The sequence below is a fragment of the Accipiter gentilis genome, chromosome 4 (genome assembly GCF_929443795.1).
Source record: "Accipiter gentilis chromosome 4, bAccGen1.1, whole genome shotgun sequence".
Lineage (NCBI taxonomy): Eukaryota > Metazoa > Chordata > Aves > Accipitriformes > Accipitridae > Astur > Astur gentilis.
In genome coordinates this window covers 17,458,231-17,480,121 of record NC_064883.1, presented here as the reverse complement: position 1 = coordinate 17,480,121, position 21,891 = coordinate 17,458,231, and the positions used below count along the sequence as shown (strand labels likewise).

Genomic DNA, 21,891 nt, shown 5'->3' with positions numbered 1-21,891 from the left:
AACCATAGAAGAAAATTTAAACTACATAAAGAAATTTTATAAGCTTTTCTGCAGAGTAAAATTCAATAAAAGGAATACAATAAATATTTCAGAAATAAATATTTCTTGTTTCTACGTCTAGAGAAAAACAGTAAAGCAATTAAATCCTATAGGACTGTTGTATAGCTGAAGTATTGTACCTTCAGTCAGTCACAGTAGCTGAGAATAAACACACATAAAGGAAATGTACTCTGTTCCATTTTGGACAGTACAATGTTTGAGCCACTCCATACAAAGTAGCTAAACTAATTGGTTTGAAATGTTTACATCTGAGTGTCTTAACAAAACGGACTAGTTTACCTTCTATACGTTTTAATTAACTACCAAACCCATTGTTTTACCCCCCAATATTGCAAGCAGGGTACAACCCACCCGTTTACATCAGGATATCCTGATGTCACCAGCGGTTTGAATTCGCACTCCAGTCTTAGGAAGACCAGGCCTGTGTCACCTGCATACGCCCAGGTGCCAGAAGAGAACTCATGGCACTCAGCTACATCAGCACAGATCTCTGCCTAGACAACTTCACGAACAATTTTGCCACTTCAAAGAGTTGCAGGAATTTGCATATTCACAAAGAGCCTTGCTGTTGCCATAGCTCCCTCTTCTAAGGCTAGTCATCTCTCACAGCTGTGAGGCAAGAGATGGCAATGAGTCCACTCCTTTCCCCTGTGGAGCTAACCGTAACCCAACAATTAGTGAGCCTGAACAAGGTCCGGAAGAAATTTGCCCTTCAAAAGTACAATGTGTTTTATCCACAGTAACACATGCAGTGGTACAAAGCCCAGTATATTATAAAGGTTTAAACCAATTTATTATTTACACATTCGGACAGAATGAGCAAGTAATTTCAGTCTACTGTCTGAGGATCAGAAGCACACTGTTGACACCACAGACTCTGCTAGTACCTGTGCTACAGTGTTCAGCACAAAGGCAAAAACCTAAAACCCATAATGAATGAACCAGAATTTTGTAGTTATTTTCAGTAGTAGTTAATTTTGCAGATCTTTACGTCAGAAATTATTTTGCCCTATTTACATATGAGTAGCACTAACGTATCCGTTACGGAGTGGAGAAGTGGCCAGCTTTCCTACTATAGACTTAGTCTTTAAGCAATACAGAAATATTTTTTAAATGGATTCATATATTGCCATAGCCTTAGAGAAACAAAGCAAATTTATCTGTTGTGAAATCACTCTTCTGAACCGCATTAAAGAACTTAATAATAGGTAATATGTACACATCTATGTGTGTGCATGCATGCATGTATGCCTTATATATATTACATATATATGCCTTATATATATTACATATATATAAAAAATAGGTGAATGAGAATTTGTTTTAAAAAATAGTCATTTTTATCATTAACAAAAGTTAATCTGTAGCATGGAACATTAGCCACAGATCTCTAATTATTAAAATAATGTATATGATGGAGGAATTCTGATCAGCTTCTGTCCAATCTTGGAGTTTCCACAACCGAAAGGAGGTTTTTTTCATCTAAAGGACCTCCTTTGTAAAATTTCCTGGAACACTGACTAAGAATATTTATTCTGAAAAGGTTCTTTCCACAATAAAAGGCTGAAGTTCCATTTATATAATAAAATACATCAAAGTTCATTATAGCCTCTGCAATGACAACCTGGGGTACTGACTGTCATAATTTTTTCAGCCTGAATGAAAATTCTGATTACTGAAATCCACTGTGGAAAGAGAATGACAATCAGAGGCCTCCAGCAACAACATGGGAGGGTAATCTATTGTTTGCTACTGTCTCAAAGGCTGTAATAACTCTTATCTTTACACCAAATTGAAGAGAGAAACTCATTACAATTATATAAAACAATCTCACAAACACTGCTACTCGATTCTAATTGTGAAGTAAAACACCCAGGTCAAGACATGTTATCCTAACTAATTATGCTTTAAACATATAGAACAATGCAACAGTCCACAGAAAGAGAAGACACTCATCAGTGTTGGGTTTATCTTATGTTAAAGCAGTACATTTACAGTACAATGCTTATTCTGAAAATTACAATGCCAGCCTTTTTCATTTTATAAAGCAGAAGCCAAGGGGAAAATACACTTATGTTTTAATACATTGAAGTCCCTTTGATCCAACCTCTCCTATCCAGGCACTGACTTAAGATTGGCTAATTAATTCATATGAACAAAAAAAAAAAGCACTCTTGAAGAGACTGAAGAGAGTATTGTCAAGCAAAGATTAGTTCAGTTTAAGTAACACAGCAAACTTAGTCGATAATTAATGCTTTCCACACAGTTTCCCTTCACAGTCATTTTTACCTGTAAAACTGAATGAAATTCCCCGTGTGCCATTTAGATCAAAATTATAGCAACACATAATTATTATACAAATTATGTAACTTGTTAATTGAACCACAGTCTTTAACTGACAGTCAATGTAGTCTTCTCCAAGAAGTGCTCAAAGAGCACCGAATATCACAAGTTTCATTTGATGATTAGTTTAAACCATGATGTTTAGACAATGGAAGAGCAGCATTCCCCAGACTTTATTTTACTGCAGACTAACTTGCAGCCGTGGGGCTTGATGCAAACTTTGCCTGATTGCAAGGTGCTGGTGTCTTAGATTTTGCAGAGCAGAATCTGAATGCCTGCAACAAATGTTTGGTGAAGGATACCAGGGGAATCCTGTGCCAGGGTAGGAGGCCAGAGTACTTAATGGGAGCTACCTGGAAAGAGGTGGCAGTGTGTGTTTGGAGGAGCATTTAAGAGTTGCTTACAGGATTTTCAGCGGGTTGGTGCTGTGGGAGGCAAAGTAAGGAGATGCTTGAGCAGACTTAGCTTGGAGGGAGAAACTAGAGGTTGGTGGGTCCTTACTTTGTACTTTCTTTGTTCCTACTGTATCATACTAATCTTTCTCAGGAGAGACCTAAGCAAAAGCCACTTGGTATTACTGGTGAAGATCACAGAAGATCGTTTACTAAGAGAAGAAAGGGATTTCAAGGAAGAGCTGAAGCAATTCACTACATTACTCTCCATTGCTTTTGCATTCTGTCAAAAGATATTGAACACATATCTTTGTGGGTGATCGGATCTTTGCAAAACAAACCATAATTGCAATTTGTTTTCTCCTTTCTTTGAAGCTGTGCCCACAACTCTTTAATCTTAAAGACTGACAGGCACATGGCCAAAGCCAGACTTCTTACTCCTTCTGGGACAGACTGCTGATACAGGCAATGTATAATGCCATATAATTCAGAAAGACAGACTAATACTGGGAGTAAAAATGTTAATCACAAGTATTCCAAGTCAAATTTGGAAGTCAAAACCAAAGCCCATGCAATAGAAAATACCATATACATAAAAGATATCTCAAAGTTTAGCAGCTTGATTGCATGCTCCAAATGTATTATGGTTACAATAAATTATAGTCAATATGTCTATATCACAATTTAGTAGAGAAATTAGTCTAATCAGAAGTTAGACATGTGAGCAAATACCACTCCTCAAAACCAAAGGTAAGCCAAACTAGCCAAAATCTAGTAAAGCAAAAAAAATACACTTTGTTTTACAGATTATTTTTTTTTTTGCTATTAAAAAGAGAAAAATTCAGAATTATTTAGGAAACATTTTCATTTATGAGGAAAAGGCCATTTTTCATCTGAAAATGTATACAAACAAAATTTCAAATAGTTTCAGTATTGTTGCCACGAGATTATTACACTGTGAAGGGAAATTTTTTGAGATAGGACATAAAATTTAGTAGATTCAATATTGTAATTCTAGGCTAATCTCTTTCTGAGCTGTAAATATGGTTACCAGTTCTCTTAAGTGTATGCAGAAAAATAAAGCTTACACTCTAACTCTAAATCCCAAAACTCAATTACGACCCAAATTCTTGAGCATGAATCCTCAAGATTTAAATCTCTGTATCATCAGTTCTTATTACTTCTGACCAATTTAATTACAAATATTTTGTGCAACTGTTAAACACTCATCAGAGGTGTCCTCTTACTTAATCCTCTATAGGGAGTTAGTAGTCTTTTACCATAACTACACTGTAGTTAGTACAATTATTTTAATTTATATGCTGCTCTAGACTATAATATTACTAACGAATAAGGAATATTCTCACAACAGTAATTCATGAATCTTCCATAGATTAAAGTAGTTTGTAAGCAGCTTTCAAAATTGGGTTTCATGACTATGTCAAGCAAAATCTGTTTTCTCTCAGAGAGGACAACTGAATAATGGGGGGGGGGGGAGGGGAGGGGGGCTGACCTTTTGAAGAAGGAAAGCAGCTTGGACTGTCAAACCAACTCCACAACACACATCAAACCATGCTTTTTAATAAACACATTATTATTTTTCTTCCTGCTATACTTACTGCAATGCGTCTTACTTTACTCACAGTTTATTTGGTTCTGGACTCAGAGGATCAGCTTTGTTAGTGGGATTACATCAGGGAATTCAGTCATGTCATTGCAGGCATGAGTCTGACCTACTGAAAAGCAATAGCTGTTTTCTATTTACTTTTCTCAAAGTCTCTTTGGGAACCTTTGAAAAACTACAGTGTGTAGGCGAAGGAGCTTGATCCTAGAGCAACTAGAGGGCCTATCCTTCCTAACCAATACTAAAGGACATTTGTCTCTATTCCAGAGAGCTTGGTTTTAAGGACTGAGAAAGCTGAGAGCAACAAAAACTGCCACCCTTTTGGATTACATTTTAGCATCTTCACTCTAGTCGGTGTGGGAAAAAGCATCTTACCATCACTGTTGATACAGATGACAACAGGAACCTGTGTACCAGGGCCACATGGCTTCTCATTGTCGGGAATGCACTCCTCCAGCCCCATGATTCTCCAGTCATAGCAGGAGGGTTCTTCACATGGGATAGCTTCCAGCAGATGAGGGCAGTTTCCCGTTCCTCCAGTAGGCTCATTGGTGATGCGCCGTTTCCTTAGTTTAAAGCCTGAAATGTCCACAAAAATACAAAGGGCAGAAAAATTCAATTTTAAAATGCAAACTGAAGAGATTTCTTTCTATCTACACCTGAGTGAACAGTTGTTTCTCTTATGTGCATAAGATACCACAGACACTGAGTGCACACTGCATTTTAGACAACTGGGTAGAACAACTCATTACAGAAGGAAGAGAGGTAAAACTTCACAAGAGCATCAAAAGTTTTGAGCTTATTCAGTAAGTTTTGCCTTAAAACCCCTGTTTATCCTAGTCATAAGTACTCCAGGAGGGAGACAGGAGTCATTTCCTGTGCATCACTCTTGCCGGATCCATCTCATCTAACAAATCCTGACTAGATTTGTGCATTGCCATTTCTCTATCTTGTTTTCTTCTCAGGTATCTTCCAACAGGGATGGATTATCAAGTGGAATCAGCTTATAAACACTCCCCTCCTCCCAAAAAGTAAGAGAAAAAAAAAAAAGACTACATTGCCAGAAAAAGCAACGCATGGAAATAAACCCAAGAAGTCCTATGAACAAATTTTCAGTAATTAACATCACAACATTCCCTTGCAAACATTTACAAATTTCCTTAAGACTACCTAAGCTCATGTTGGATCAGAGAAACTGATGGGCCTTTATACAGTGTGTTGTCTGCCAGGTCAATGTCAGTCTCTAAGAGCAACCCTCTCACTTTCAGGATGGCATGTGGAAAAAGCTGGACTAAATCTATAATCAGAACAACCTAACCAAACTGAACGGATTCAGGAAATAGTTTCTCATGTAATAATTTTCTACAGTTTCTGATATATCTGATCAGAATATTTTAACTTTGGCAAGGGTTTGTTTCTTTTCACACCTCTTCACAGTCTTTTTTGTTTTATCTCCCTATTCAGGCAGGTTAGTAATACACAGCTATTTTTTATAAAATGCTACATATAACTCTTTAATTTCTACCAGGACACAAACTAAACAGGAGAGAGTTTTCAAGCACATATGTGAAAGAATTGATTCTTTGTTTGAACACATGCCTCTTAATTCAATTATAATAAATATTATTTAAAAAATACATTTCCATGTACCTTTAATTGTTTTTTTCTAAACTGAAGAGGTCAGGCAAATCATGTCCAAATGGTTTACTAAGCCTGCCACAAAAGGCTGATATAATTTCAAAAAAAAAAGAATTCCAGTGTCCACTGCAACAAAGGGGTCAAGTGATCCACAGTAAAGGGCAATTCCTGAAATATGCAGAGAGACTCGCTGCTAAAACTGGGAGTGCCGGTACAACTTTTACATCATTCGCCCAGGAGAATGGTCAATGCAATTATAAAATAAGATATAAGAATTTCTAGATAAAAGGAAAATATTGGTTGTTGAGAAAAGATCCCTGCTCACATGTGCAGGAATAAAGACTTGCATAAAGTACATCCTAATATGTTTCCAATGGGCAGGTGTCTTCAATCTCACAAACCTAAACATTACCCCTGAAAACATAGCAAATCTTTCAGTGATGGAAAAGCAACAGAAATAACAGACTACTTGACAGCTGTACACACAGGAGACTTAATCCAATAGGCTTACATACTGAATTGCTTTTTCCTTCTTGAATTGATCAAGGTTGGGTCACATTACCGTGAGACAGCATTGTAAAACTTGCATTATTGCTACCCAGACTGAAGTGTAGCTAGCAGTGTACCAGGAAGAAGCTAAGCTAACTTCGTAATTACAGTTGCTCCTTCAAGTGGACATATGTGGCTGCCCTTTCTTATGAGTGCTTTCAATCAAGGAACCAAGTCTGTATTCTCAACTTTTGTCAGATAATCACATCACAGCAATGACTAGGCCAGTTTTTTCTTATTTAGAGCCAGAAACCTGCAGACTTCTTACATGAGGTGTTTGTCACTGTATTCTTGCTTTCCTATTTCGATATGAGGTTACTACAATCTGTTCTGCATAGGAATAAACTGTAAAACATGTGAAAATTGAAACCAGCACACATCATCAGTAAAACAGGGTCACTTATCAATGGCGAATGGTTCCAGCTCTTTGCCAGAGCATGTTTTACGGTCTGCTGGTGAATTCTGAAGCTATTACTGAACTGTAAATCTTTGAGTGAGTTCGACACTATGCACCTCAAAGGCTGCTTCTGTCCTCCTTCAAAGACAGTGCCAGAATTGTGATTTGAACACATATACAAACTGTGTTCCTTTCAGTTTGAGAGGAAGGTTTGAAACTGGAATTGACCTGTAATAACACAAATTGACCTTGAGAGCCTAGTAAACAGCCTACATTTTTGCCAGCTTTGGTGGAGCAGTAATGCTAAATATAGCCCTAATTCAATGACCTTTTTTTGACTCTCAGAGGCACTGGATATACCCTTCTTGGCACGAAATTTAATATGCTTGCATAGCTAGAGGTGCCTAGTGACTTAGGAATATGAAATAATCACCATTAAAAGGCTTCACTGAATTTTTTACATACCCTTCTTGGCCTGAGTGTCATCACAGCTTTCATAGGTGCATGGTCCCCAGGCTGACCACGCCGAGGTCTCACACTCTGTAGGACAAGGGATATGGCACAGCTGGGAGGTGCTTGGAAGAGGTCCTGTACACAGCTTACGGTCCACCGGTCTTGAGGCTGTCAAAACAAAGTCAACATATTTCTCACATGTCACTGGTCACGATCCTTAGCTCTAAGTGGACAGAACCATTCTTCATTCAAAAAGGCTGCTATGTCATCATTTTAATCTGATGAAGTGATGGAAAAATGCCTGTCTTGAAGAAATGAAACAGAAGTCAGTTTACTCTCTGCATGAACAGAGCCAAATCCGATTATGTGGAGTCAGGAAGACTGTAGATATTGCAGCACCCTCTCAGACCTAGTCCTTTCATTTAATGGATAGATTACGTTACTACAACAGTTGTTCACATTGTGCTGTGTGTAAATCGATGTCCTGCTGTCTTATTGAGTATGTCTTCACTTAAGAAATTGAACAAAAAGCTGTATAAATCCCTTTGCTCCTATATGATACTACAACTTCAAAAGCCTGGTTAATTAAAATATAGAAGATTATTTTTAAGCTATAACCTGAAACACAGTTAAAATTATGACAATGTTTTTCTTTTTTTTTCTTTTACTCTAAAGACCTTCAGTGCACGCTCAGCAATAAGATTTGTGCAGCAGCAGCTTTAGGTCAAGAAAGGCTTTGTTTTAGATACACATATGGTTTGCATATATTATATATACATAATATATTTAAAATAATTAAAACTCTGCACAAGACAATTCTTTTTTTCACTGAAGGATTATTAATCTATAAAGACACATGTGAAGGCAGATTCTTCTATCTTTTAAGGATCAATAAGCGCTGGAACAGGCCAAAATCACACTGCTCCTTCCATACCTAACTCTTTTGAATTCCCAGGTTACACAAATAATAGGACAACTCTGTAAGGTACCAGAGTAAGGCACAGAACTCTAAAACAAAATGTACCTTTTCGTTACAAGCAAGATTTTAATTCTCTTTCCTAATATAGGACTTGACAAAATATTACACTAAGCAGAGAATACCTGCTAGAAGGCAAAGTGAAGTCTACCATACTCATTCACTTTGGTTGATTGAAGAAACATGCAATTTCTTAACTTAAAACACTCCCATCCTACTTCCTCAGCATTTTTTTCACAGGAAAGTTACCTCATTAATTTTCTGACACCACTACAAATAATCTCTTTCGAAGGAAAGAGCTCTCTGATGAAACATATTCTGAAATAAGTTCAGAATATGACAAAATGTCCTTCTGAAAGATGAGATCAATAACCACAGGTATAGTGTTAAACAGCAGGTTGTTAATGTATAGTCTCATTTGTAGATATGTGTGTATCTTTCCATTCAGAGTTTCTAAGTAGATGATCTTTCCAATTACAGAAAAAGCATTAAGTTCCCACTTTTTAAGGAGAAAAGGGAATGAAAAAATATCACCCTGTTCTGGTTTCCCATGTTGCCTCCTTTGGCACAGTTTTACACCATGTTGCTCCACATAATGAAGGCATGAAGATGGCAGATAGTCATTCAGCATTACTGTCTCCGGCTCACCAATCTCTTAACAAAAAATAATACATGAACAAATATTCCAACATTTGCATAATGCTATGTTGGAATTAAATTTTATGGCAGAACATTGAATTTTACAATAAGTTTGACATGCGCACCTAACGTGCATGATAATCAACGTAATATGCATATCTTGTGTAGAATATGGATATAAATAAACATAATTTGCTTGTAATTGAATTTGTATTGAATAGTTTCTAATAAAAAAAGAAAACTAGTAAGTAACTGTTAACTGTATTTTTTTAACCTTGATTTAATCGGGGAATTGTCCAAGTGAAACAGTTGAAATTAAGGGTCAATTACACCCCTGAGATGCAGCCTTGCTTCAGGGAACAGAGAAAGTGTTCTGAGGAATGCCATGCTTCATCGCCAGCCTGCATCAGGATAAAGCACTTACCATCACACTAGTTTGCAGGATGTTACCCAGAAAAATAACAAAGACCTTTCATCAGGAAGCTTTAAATAGATTTTCATACCACAGATGTTCCACATAACACAGATGTTTCATATCTCAACCAGATTTTTTTAAGGCTCTGCCAATGGAAGGTACTACTCTGCTACTGTCGCAATCCGTTTGGCTTCAAGCTAAATTTGTAACGGTCCTGATAGTCTAAAATATGAGGAATTGTGACCGTGTTTGGATTTAAAGAGGGTGACTTAAGTAATAGGAACATTATTACACTTTTTTTGGAGGTATCTGTGCAGTAAGTATTCCAGTTCTAGCAAACATTGTTAAATAAACTTACCATGAAAACACCTACTGAAAATATCTGTCTTCCATCACTCATTAGAGTGTAGGGGAAGAAAGAAGTGCTTTGGGGACAGGTAAATGCTATCAATAAATCTCTCAATAAGCCCAAATGTTTTTGAAATGCTGTTCTTAGAACATAAGTGATGTACAGATCTCTGCTACCAGATCTGTTATATATTGCTTTTAAAACACAAGAATTCAACAGTAGGACAGACAATTTATATTCCAGATTATTAAAAAATGTTTTCATCATTGAACACTCAGGTTGTATTTCACCCACGATTACTCAGAATTCTTTCCTTGAGATGACAGTAAAATAAGAAAACTTAGCCTTGCCTGGGTATCTTATGAACATTTTGCTCCCATTAATTTAAGTGGATTTCTTTCAGCATCAAAAAAAGTATAAATGAGCTCAGCTTTTGTTGATTATTGTTTAGCAAAGATGCTGTGAGAGAAGATGATGCTGGATGCAGAAATTTACAGTTTAAAACCTTGTCTTATCTCTATCCTTTCATACTCTCTTGTGACAGCAATAAAAATTGTTCTTTATTCCTTGGCAGTTGTGCTGAATGCTGATTATACCGTGTGTAATACTAGAAGCTCTGTGTGGAATTTGACCAAATTTGGGGCCAAAAATGGAAAGAAAATTGAATGCATTTTGATCTCTTTTTCTTCTTCAGTCTAACTGAAAAAGTAGACTCAGTTTTGAATGAATTTCAGGTTTGAGGTAGTGACCTCAATTCAATTACCCTGTCCTCAAGCCATCTACTATATTAGGAAATTTTAGCTGAATATATTTTATACCTTTGTAAAACACCTCCCTGAATGACTGCCTTTTAAAAAGAGCTGAAAAGAAAAAACACAGTTCTGTTCTTAAGCATTTGCTATATTTATTGAGGTCTCAACCTCCCCATTCTTCTCCAGAAACCCACAACAGACCAGTGCCCAGTAACGACCAGGCTGGCAAAGAGAGTGAATTTGTATGTGGCTGCATCAGCATAAGCAGACATAACTTCATATTCCTCCTTCTGGTCATTTGTCTCACTGGTTTTACAGCAAACAGAAGGAAATTTCTCCAATTAAAGTGCTCTCACTCAAAAAGAACAAGAAAAACCCAAGCCCAAAACACGTTATGACCAACAATGAAAGAATACATATTCTTAGCCCATATTCTACAATGCTGAATGCTGTCATCAAAAGACAGCAGGTAATTCAGGACCTAATTCTCTGAGTAACTGCACAACCCCATGCATTTAAGTAGTTCCTCTGTGTTTAACAGGCAATGAGCATGTGTTTGCAGATGTAGAATAAATTTATGCCCATAAAGGAACTTTCCTTCCATCCTTACTCTACATTGAGGATTTTAAAGGTACTTGGAAAAAGATGACACAAGCTACCTCATAGTCTTACTGTGAGAGAAACTTCATGGCTAAACCAGTTAAATAGGTGAATAGAGATGAAACAATTTAAGTCAGTGGCAAGTGTCGTGGTTTCAGCCTGGCCGGTAACAAAGGACCACGCAGCCGCTCGCTCACTCCTCCGCCCCCCTCCGGTGGGATGGGGAGGAGACGGAGGAGAGAAAAGGAAAAGAAACTGGAACCTCGAGGGTTGAGATAAAGGCAGTTTACTGGGACAAACACAAAAGAGATTACAACAACAACAACGGCACTAATGAAAAAAAGGTATACAAAAAGAGTGATGCACAGTGCAACTGCTCACCACCCGGGACCCGACGCTCCGCCACTTCCCCCACCGAAAAAACAGAGACCACCCCCCGGCCCGCTCCCCATTTATATACTGAGCATGATGTCCCATGGTATGGAATAGCTCCTTGGCTAGTTCAGGTCAGCTGCCCCGGCTATGCCCCCACCTCCCAGGTTCCTGTAAAAATTAACTCTATCCCAGCTGAACCCAGGACATTATCCACCCCTTATTCTATACCATCTACATCATGCCCAGATCTTACTTTTTTTATTTTTTTCCAATCAACCACTACAACTTTCCTTGTCTTATATATAAGTATATGGACTCCACCCCCTGACCTCGCACACACACACACGGTGTTCCTTTAGCCTATGGGCTATCCCTCTAATGTGTCCATCAATTTTGGGGCTCTATCTGTTGTAACAGTTCTTCAGGATAAGAGAGAGATGGTGTGAGATGTTGGGTTGTTGTACGCTGCCTCTGGAACTTGTGGCTAGTACATTTGGTGCAACTCATGCCCCTGGTCTGCAGGTCGAAGATGTTGATCTTGAGGAAATTGGTGGGTGCCAGTTCAAGTTCTATCGCTGTTGTACTTGGCTCAGTTTCAAAAGTCCATCCTGTAGTCATTTGGATAATTCTCACAATAATACCCTTGATATGGCATATAGACACTATAGATACAATGACATGCATTGGCAGGTTATTTAGCAGTTAAATATCATACAGCCCAATTCACTGGCTATTCTCTCCCAAAATCAAATCTCCCTGAGGTACACATCGAACCTCCCCATCCTTCTGCATCACCCACCAGGTGTACCCAGGTCCTTGAGCAAAAACAACCCCTTGAATGGGTTTGCTTCTGCTTGAGGGAGGACTAACCCAGACTGTCTTTCCTAACATACTCCTCATGCGCACTACAGGGACTTTATCCCCTTCTATAGTATGTGGATCTCTTGGTTGGGCGGGGCCAGCCCGATTGGCGGATCCTCTAGTATTAACTAACCAGGTGGCTTTTGTTAAATGTGTATCCCAATGCTTGAAAGTTCCACCCCCCATCGCTCTCAATGTAGTTTTCAGCAGTCCATTGTACCGTTCAATTTTTCCGGAGGCTGGTGCGTGATAAGGGATGTGATACACCCACTCAATGCCATGTTCTTTGGCCCAGGTGTCTACGAGGTTGTTTCGGAAGTGAGTCCCGTTGTCCGACTCGATTCTTTCTGGGGTGCCGTGTTGCCATAAAATTTTCTCTTCAAGGCCCAGGATAGTGTTCTGGGCAGTGGCATGGGACACAGGGTATGTTTCCAGCCACCCAGTGGTTGCTTCCACCATTGTAAGCACATGGCACTTGCCTTGGCGTGTTCGTGGGAGTGTGATATAGTCAATCTGCCAGGCCTCCCACTGTTTATATTTCAGCCATCGTCCTCCATGCGACAGGGGTTTTTGCCGCTTGGCTTGCTTAATTGCAGCACATGTTTCACATTCATGGATGACCTGTGAGATAGTGTCCATGGTCAAGTCCACCCCTCGATCTCGAGCCCATCTATATGTTGCATCTCTTCCCTGATGGCCTGAGGTATCGTGGGCCCACTGAGCCATAAATAGCTCACCTCTACGTTGCCAGTCCAGGTCCACCTGAGACACTTCAATCTTGGCGGCCTGATCTGCCTGGTGGTTGTTTTGATGTTCTTCAGTGGCTCGACTCTTGGGTACATGAGCATCTACGTGACGTACTTTTACCACTAGCTTCTCTATCCGAACAGCGATATCTTGCCACAGTGCGGCAGCCCAGATGGGTTTACCTCTGCGCTGCCAGTTGCCCTTCTTCCATTGCTGTAGCCACCCCCATAGGGCATTTGCCACCATCCACGAGTCAGTATAGAGATAGAGCACTGGCCACTTTTCTCTTTCAGCAATGTCTAACGCTAGCTGGATGGCTTTCACCTCTGCAAACTGACTCGATTCACCTTCTCCTTCAGCAGTTTCTGCGACTAGTCGTGTAGGACTCCATACAGCAGCCTTCCACCTTCGATGTTTTCCCACAATGCGACAGGACCCATCAGTGAACAGGGCATATTGCCTCTCATTTTCTGGCAGTTTATTATACAGCGGGGCTTCTTCGGCCCGTGTCACCTCTTTCTCTGGCGACATTCCAAAATCTTTGCCTTCTGGCCAGTCCGTAATCACTTCTAACATTCCTGGGCGACCGGGGTTTCCTATGCGAGCTCGCTGTGTGATCAGTGCGATCCACTTACTCCACGTGGCGTCAGTCGCGTGATGTGTAGAGGAAACTTTCCCTTTGAACATCCAGCCCAGCACTGGCAGTCGAGGTGCTAAGAAGAGCTGTGTTTCAGTACCAACCACTTCTGAGGCGGCTCGAACTCCTTCATATGCTGCCAAGATCTCTTTTTCAGTTGGAGTATAGCGAGCCTCGGATCCTCGATATCCCCGACTCCAAAACCCCAGAGGTCGGCCACGGGTCTCCCCAGGTGCTTTCTGCCAAAGGCTCCAGGTAGGGCCATTCTCCCCAGCTGCAGTGTAGAGCATATTTTTAATATCTTGTCCTGTCCGGACTGGCCCAAGAGCTACTGCGTGAACAATCTCCTGCTTAATCTGTTCAAAGGCTTGTCGTTGCTCAGGCCCCCATTTAAAATCGTTCTTCTTCCGAGTAACTTGGTAGAGAGGGCTTACAATTTGACTGTAATTTGGAATATGCATTCTCCAAAAACCCACAACACCTAAGAAAGCCTGTGTTTCCTTTTTATTAGTCGGTGAGGACATAGCTGCTATTTTGTTGATGACGTCCACAGGGATCTGACGACGCCCATCTTGCCATTTTACTCCTAAGAACTGGATCTCCTGCGCAGGTCCCTTGACCTTACTTTCTTTTATGGCAAAACCAGCCTTCAAAAGGATTTGGATTATTTTCTTCCCTTTCTCAAAAACTTCTTCTGCCGTGTTGCCCCATACGATGATGTCATCAATATATTGCAGGTGCTCTGGAGCTTCACCTTTTTCTAGTGCAGCCTGGATCAGTCCATGACAAATGGTGGGGCTGTGTTTCCACCCCTGGGGCAGTCGATTCCAGGTGTACTGGACGCCCCTCCAAGTGAAAGCAAACTGAGGCCTGCACTCCGCTGCCAAGGGAATGGAGAAAAATGCATTAGCAATGTCAATTGTGGCATACCACTTAGCTGCCTTTGATTCCAGTTCATATTGAAGCTCTAACATATCTGGCACAGCAGCGCTTAGCGGTGGCGTGACTTCATTCAGCCCACGATAATCTACTGTTAGTCGCCATTCCCCATTGGATTTCTGCACGGGCCATATGGGACTATTAAAGGGTGAGTGAGTCTTGCTGATCACTCCTTGGCTCTCCAGTTGGCAAATCAGCTTATGGATTGGGATCAGGGAGTCTCGGTTGGTGCGATATTGTCGCCGGTGCACCGTCGTGGTAGCAATTGGCACCTGTTGTTCTTCAACCTTCAGCAACCCCACAACCGAAGGGTCTTGGGAGAGACCCGGCAGGGTAGACAGCTGTTCAATCTCCTCCGTCTCCAATGCAGCTATACCAAAGGCCCAACGGTACCCTTTTGGGTCCTTGAAATACCCCCTCCTGAGATAATCTATACCAAGGATGCACGGGGCCTCTGGGCCAGTCGCAATGGGGTGTTTATGCCACTCATTCCCGGTTAGACTCATTTCAGCTTCCAATACGGTTAGCTCTTGGGATCCCCCTGTCACACCAGAGATACAGATGGGTTCTGCCCCTTTATAACTAGATGGCATTAGGGTACATTGTGCACCAGTGTCCACTAGAGCCTTATATTCCTGTGGGTCTGATGTGCCAGGCCATCGAATCCACACTGTCCAGTAGACTCGGTTGTCCCTCTCCTCCACCTGGCTGGAGGCAGGGCCCCTCTAATCCTGGTTAGAACATCCGTTACTCACTTTCTGCACACGTAAATCGGAAGTCCCTTCAAGGGGATCGGAAATGAGATCAGCCCATCTACTGCGTCTGGGGGACTGCTCACGGGAAACTGGAGCAGCAGTTTTCCAAGAATTCTCTTTTCTGGTTGCTTTTTCTCGCAACTCCTGTACCCGTGCATCCAAGACTGAAGTGGGTTTTCCATCCCACTTCCTCATGTCCTCTCCATGGTCACGCAGGTAAAACCACAGGTTAGCCCGTCGAGTGTACTTTCTCTCTCCTCTCTCTTGGGCAGAGGAACGCTTACTCCCAATAACTGCGATGCGGGCCTGTACAGGTGAGGAGGAGGACAGATCCACTTTGAATTGCTGGAACTCTCGGGACAACTCCTCCACAGCTGAGACACAGGCCCGTAGGGAGGAAGAGAGACTCCCTTCGTATTGCCGGAGTTGGACAGCCAATTCATCCACCGTTTGTCCATAGCCTTCTCTCCAGGACATTACTGCCAATGAGTTGGCATAGGTTGGTGGTGCACTTCGTAGAAACTTCCGCCACATGGGTTGTGTGCATTGGACTTCATCTGGATCTGTGGGTGACTGCGCATTTTCTGGATCATTGTAAATCACCTCCAGCACGGCTAATTCTCTCAGGTACTGAATACCTCTCTCCATGGTGGTCCACTTGCCTTGGTGACATGTAACTTCATCCCTGAAGGGGTATCTTTCCTTTACACCTAACAAAAGTCGCCTCCAGAGGCTGAGGACTTGTGTTTTTCTCCCAATCGCCTTGTCGATGCCCCCTTCCCTAGACAGAGATCCCAGCTGCTTGGCTTCCTTACCCTCTAATTCCACACTACTAGCCCCGCTATCCCAGCATCGGAGCAGCCAGGTAACAATGTGCTCACCTGGGTGGCGGCTAAAATCTTTTCGCATGTCACGCAACTCACTCATGGATAGAGATCGGGTAATTATTTCAGGTTCTGCCTCTACCTCCTGTTCTCGCGATGACCCTGGTTCATCTTCATCTCTCGCTAAGCGAACTGATTTCTTTGTGTGTTTCTTTTTCTGTACAGGGGCGACTGATACTGGCACAGGCTGGTTCTCTGGTTCAGCTGCAGTGTCTGTCACCGGGGTAGGGGTAGTCATGGTACCTGTTGTCGTGGTAGGGGCAGCCACGGTGCTTGTTGTCGGGGTAGGGGCAGCCACGGTGTCTGTTGTCAGGGTTTGGGTAGCCACGGTACATGTTGTCCTGTTTTCCATCTTTTCCCCCTTTTCCCCCCGAGGGTGCTGCATAATATCAAGCAGTGTTTGGTAGATATTGGCCAGAGCCCAGCACAGTGCAGCGAGTTGTATGTCTTTGGAATAGCCACAGCATTTTTCTTTCAAATATTCTGTCACTTCATAAGGGTTCTGTAGTTGTTCGGGAGTGAACTTCCAAGTCACTGGCGGTGAGAAGTTCTCTAGATACTTGCCCATATGCTCCCACATGCCGTGCCACCCATGAGTCTCCAGCTTTGGGGGAGATCTCTGAGTGGTACTCTTAAAGAGCGTTTTTGTAGCCCTAAACAAGACCTGAAACATATTCAGGAGGCATAGCACTAACAGCACACTGGCTTGCGCATCCCAAGGATATTCAAAATTCTCAAAAGCTGTTGTAATTAGTCGGAAGGAGAAGAGGGAGGTGAACGGACGGGGGGAGGTATCCCCCCCTAATTTCCCCATGGATTGGGTGTAATTACCAATAAAATCCGACAGAAGGCGCCCAAAGTATGGAAATGATATCACTGCCTCATACAGATACCAGCTTAACCTCATGACCAGTGATGTAATCATTTCATAAGTCGACATTGCCCAGTACAGCAAAATGATAATCCCAATCACTCTCCCAGAGATGAGATACGCAACTACAGGCAATACATAGAGCATATAAGAGCTTACAAAACGCCACCATGTAAACAAATGAAACAACATTGTGACTAACATCTATATATCTAAGAAATGCGTTTGGCAAATTTGTTTCAACACGCTCTGGCCAGATCTGTCGTTATCTCAACCCTTCTGCCCCACGTTGGGCGCCAAAAAAGGACTGTCGTGGTTTCAGCCCGGCCGGTAACAAAGGACCACGCAGCCGCTCGCTCACTCCTCCGCCCCCCTCCGGTGGGATGGGGAGGAGACGGAGGAGAGAAAAGGAAAAGAAACTGGAACCTCGAGGGTTGAGATAAAGGCAGTTTACTGGGACAAACACAAAAGAGATTACAACAACAACAACGGCACTAATGAAAAAAAGGTATACAAAAAGAGTGATGCACAGTGCAACTGCTCACCACCCGGGACCCGACGCTCCGCCACTTCCCCCACCGAAAAAACAGAGACCACCCCCCGGCCCGCTCCCCATTTATATACTGGGCAGGATGTCACATGGTATGGAATAGCTCCTTGGCTAGTTCAGGTCAGCTGCCCCGGCTATGCCCCCACCTCCCAGGTTCCTGTAAAAATTAACTCTATCCCAGCTGAACCCAGGACAGCAAGTAAATGGCAAGAATGACAGTGCCCTCCAGGAATCTTGATTGTCAGTTGCCTAATTACTACACCCAATACTCCCTCTTCTTCCTCAAGTCTAAATTTATGAATTCTGATAGGAGATAATACAAACCTGAATGTTGTGAGGGATTCTGGTTCAGCTAAGTATTAAAAGTTCAAATTCTTACTGGAGCCCTAACTCAGTGTTTTAAATCTAAAAAAAAGCTATGATGAACACAACAAAGCAATTCTCAGAGCTCAGAATCAAGACAAAAATCAGTCACTTGCTAAACCAGTTCAGTAGAGCAGGGAACTGCCCTAGCATCCTAGCTGGCTCATGAGCTTCGTTAGTTTGAGTTTAGGCCTGTCACTTTAAAACTGATCTGAAATTTCCTGAGAATGCACAAATTTGTTAAACTATTTCAGAGCTATATAAACATATTAATTATAGACATACAGCCAACGTAGATCCCCTGAAAGGGACATTGCCTCCTTTGCACACTTTTGAGTGAAAGGCCAGGTCGGAGGCCTTAATTTACCTACCTGTTATTTCAAAAGTGATCGATAGCAGAGGTGCAGCACTAGCCTTCGACTTGCTCTGTGACTGACTTTCTGAAATAACAGGGAAATGCCACCATGAGTATATGAGAATGGAGGTCTTCAAAGCAGCCTTACTGAGACAGCATTCACTACAACCAACAACAAACTACACTGAAATGAAGGCGTTTCCCCACAGCTAAAACTGGAAGGTGTCTCCCCGGCTTTTTCCCATCCTCAAATTACTCATTGTTTTTAGAGGCCCTGATTTGCTTGTTCCTAGGAGGGCCTGGGGAGTAGCTCTGGCCCACACCAAAAAAAATCCAAGATGGGAGTTGAGAGAGAGGGAGGATGAGTGGAGAAGCAGCTCTTCTGAAAATCTGTCCCCTAATACGGAAACACCCCAGAGCTCCTTTTTTTTAAGATCCACTTCACCTCTAGTTTGAGCTCTTGAAAAATTGTTCTCATGTTTATGCATCCAAAGACTAGTTACATTTTAATCAGCTTTCTGGGGCCTGCAGAGATTACCTCCTGATGGGCTCCGCGTATTCCTGTCACAGTCTGATAAGGGCAGATTTCACACCCGCCTAAGCCGGCGAGACTTCACAGCCTACCAAAATCCTAATCATCATTCTGAACAGTAAGCTGCCACTGATTTTATTGTTACCTCTCCTTAGCTGGGAGGTTTTACTCCTTTACTCTAAGGCAGGGGCATCTAAACTTTGTTCAGCAGAGGCGATTTACTAAAAGCCCTTGGGCAGAAGCTGATTTGCATTAAATGAAGAGGCTTGAAAGCTGCTTCTTTAATAAATACAGATGTGGGGCCCATGGAGCACACAAGTCACACCCCACTGATCCAAGCAGTCATGCTGAAATGGATGTCAGCATTAATATTCCCCACAAACTCTGCCTCTATGGCAAGTCTGAGAGTACCTTTAACGCACAGCAGAAACCTCAGTAGCCGGCAGTTTGGTCCATGCTGGTCTAAATGTTGTATTGCACGTGGCTTGTATAATGATGTCGCTTTTCCTGAATTATGTGGCTGTATTTATTTATTTATTTTCAATAATAATATGTGTTTGTATGAAACAGCTACAGAAGGGGATAAAATTTAATTAACAAGCTAAATACATTTAGCTTAATTCATTAATTTCTAAATCTATAGTGCTGCATTAGTATGCAGAAGTAGACATAACATAAAATACTCAAGTGTTGTTCTTAAGTATGCATATTACCAAATGAATTAAAGATTTTGTCTCCTAAGCTGTTCTCTCTTTTCTTATGAAGCTGTACAGGCTGTAACAGTGACAAGGAATAATCTCTTCTCTCTTTCAGTTAGGGAAACAAACCCATGAAATTATATTGCCTTGAAGTTCTGAAAGCGACTTAAGAACTTGACCAAATCAAGAAAAGAAGAAAAAAAGAAGAAGAAAAAAAAATCAATTGCCTGAAAATGAAATCTAGTAATGTATTAACATGTTTCTATATTGACCTTACATGCCAGAATTGACATATTCCATCTGCACATCAAACTGCACAGGTTCATCGCTCAGCTGAAGGACACACAGGAAATTTGTAGTACAGAACGGAACTCAATCTAGGATTTCTGACCCACTTTCTCATGCTTTTTCTTATTGAGAGACATCCTTCACATAAGACAATATTTTTCAGTAGATATTAAGAAATAGTAATTTGTAGCTAGGAACCAATATTTGCAGCATAGAGAATAAAATCTCTGCTACTGCAATTAAGTATTTTCACCTGAACAAGAAAATAACTAACCTGCAAGGTAAGAAGTCACACATGACAGAAGACACTGGCTGTCAAGGAGCTCTGGCATGCTGAAGTGCTCTGATTTCACACTTATTCAATTGTAAGTGAATCAAATTTACCTTCTTTTTCCTTGAGGGTATTTAAATAGGAGAGGAGATTTTCATTAGCTTGCACGCAGTACATTTCCCGGGTTTGAACACCACCTCCACACAGCGCCGTCTGATTTCCTCGCCTCTTGTCTTGCTGGCTAAGGAGAGGATCAACACGGCATTCTGTCCACTCTGTGGTCCGCCAACCATACCTGGATCAGATTTTGTTAATTGGGTCTTTAGAAATCATGAAGCCATTTTACACAGCATTAAGTTACACAAGCTGAAACAGCTTAATAGCTTTATTCGTTTTCTAAAAGACCTGAGCCCCACAATTTCTTGTACACAGAGATGCATTACATCTAATATTTTATGTGAGTGGACACTTTTCCTCTATTGTTTCACTTTTGAAATCTTTAATTTTTAGGAAGATCTTTTCTGTTCAATTCCTGAAACGTACTACACATATAAATAGTTCATTGGAGGGAAGAAAAATTTTATATACAGAGACATAGTCTATGTTCAGATAAGCTAACTTTCAAGATTGTGACTGTTGGCATTTGCTTAGAGCTAGACAATTCATATGAACCAAAGCCAAAATATCAAAGAAACGTGCACACTGAGAAACACTGAGAGCCAGAAAAGGAGAGGGGAAAAAACCACAACAACCCAACCCCCCAAAAAACAACCCCAAAGCCTCTTGTTCATCTTTGATAATAGACAGAAGTTTCTCCTGAATATCAGGGTAAAAATATAATTGTTTTTTTTATTATTATTACTTCAGAAAAAAACTTTCAGTAAGTTCCTTTTTCACTGTCAAGAGGAAGAGGACTCTGCAATACTGAAGCATCCCTGCAGGGTACTGATGAATGATGAGAAGCTGTGAGCCTTCCAATCAGTGAAAGCACAGGAAAGAAGATCTGTGACTCCCAGTTAAAACCCCAATCAGGGTTATGAACCACAAGAAATGCCACAGAATTTTCTACCCAACAAATACTTTAAGGCTAAATCAAGCCAACTGCCTCCTAATGTGGCTGGAGATGGGGAAAGATGACATTTCAGCTCTTAAATGAAAAATATGTACCACAGTCAAAGATGCTTAACATCAAATGACAGTTCCCCAGACTCTCTTCTTAGTCTGATAAAGAAAAAGCACAGTGTGGACTTTAATATTAATCTCGATTAGTTGATAAAGATTACAGCAATCTCTTGAATAGTAAAGTGCTTGCTGTCATTTCTCCTAAACAGGGTTAATTTATTTACTGTCACTGTTAGCCTCTCCCACTTTCCATTGGGGCCCAGTCCTGCTTTAGTTGTGCTGAATACGAGTCTCACTAAAAAAGCTTGGTTGCTAAACAGATGTTTATCGCCTCTTTCCTATGTTCAGTATTTCATCTGCAAACAGACAAGTACTTCAGAAAACTGATTCTGGCAGAAACGTTATGTAGGGAAAAGATCACTGGCAAATTAATACAATTAATTTATTATAGTCTTG

The 21,891-nt window shown here is 41.2% G+C and overlaps 1 protein-coding gene across 1 annotated transcript in view; it reads right to left on the bottom strand.

Moving 5' to 3' along the window:
• The window catches only part of THSD7A (thrombospondin type 1 domain containing 7A), a 300,146-nt gene that overhangs the window by 96,814 nt on the left and 181,441 nt on the right, over positions 1 to 21,891 (bottom strand). Inside the window, exons 6-8 of the mRNA XM_049799255.1 lie at positions 20,427 to 20,608; positions 7,469 to 7,624; positions 4,795 to 4,998 (exon numbers count right to left, since the gene is read on the bottom strand). Of these exons, the coding sequence (XP_049655212.1) occupies positions 4,795 to 4,998; positions 7,469 to 7,624; positions 20,427 to 20,608 (542 nt within the window). The remainder of the gene's footprint in view (positions 1 to 4,794; positions 4,999 to 7,468; positions 7,625 to 20,426; positions 20,609 to 21,891) is intronic.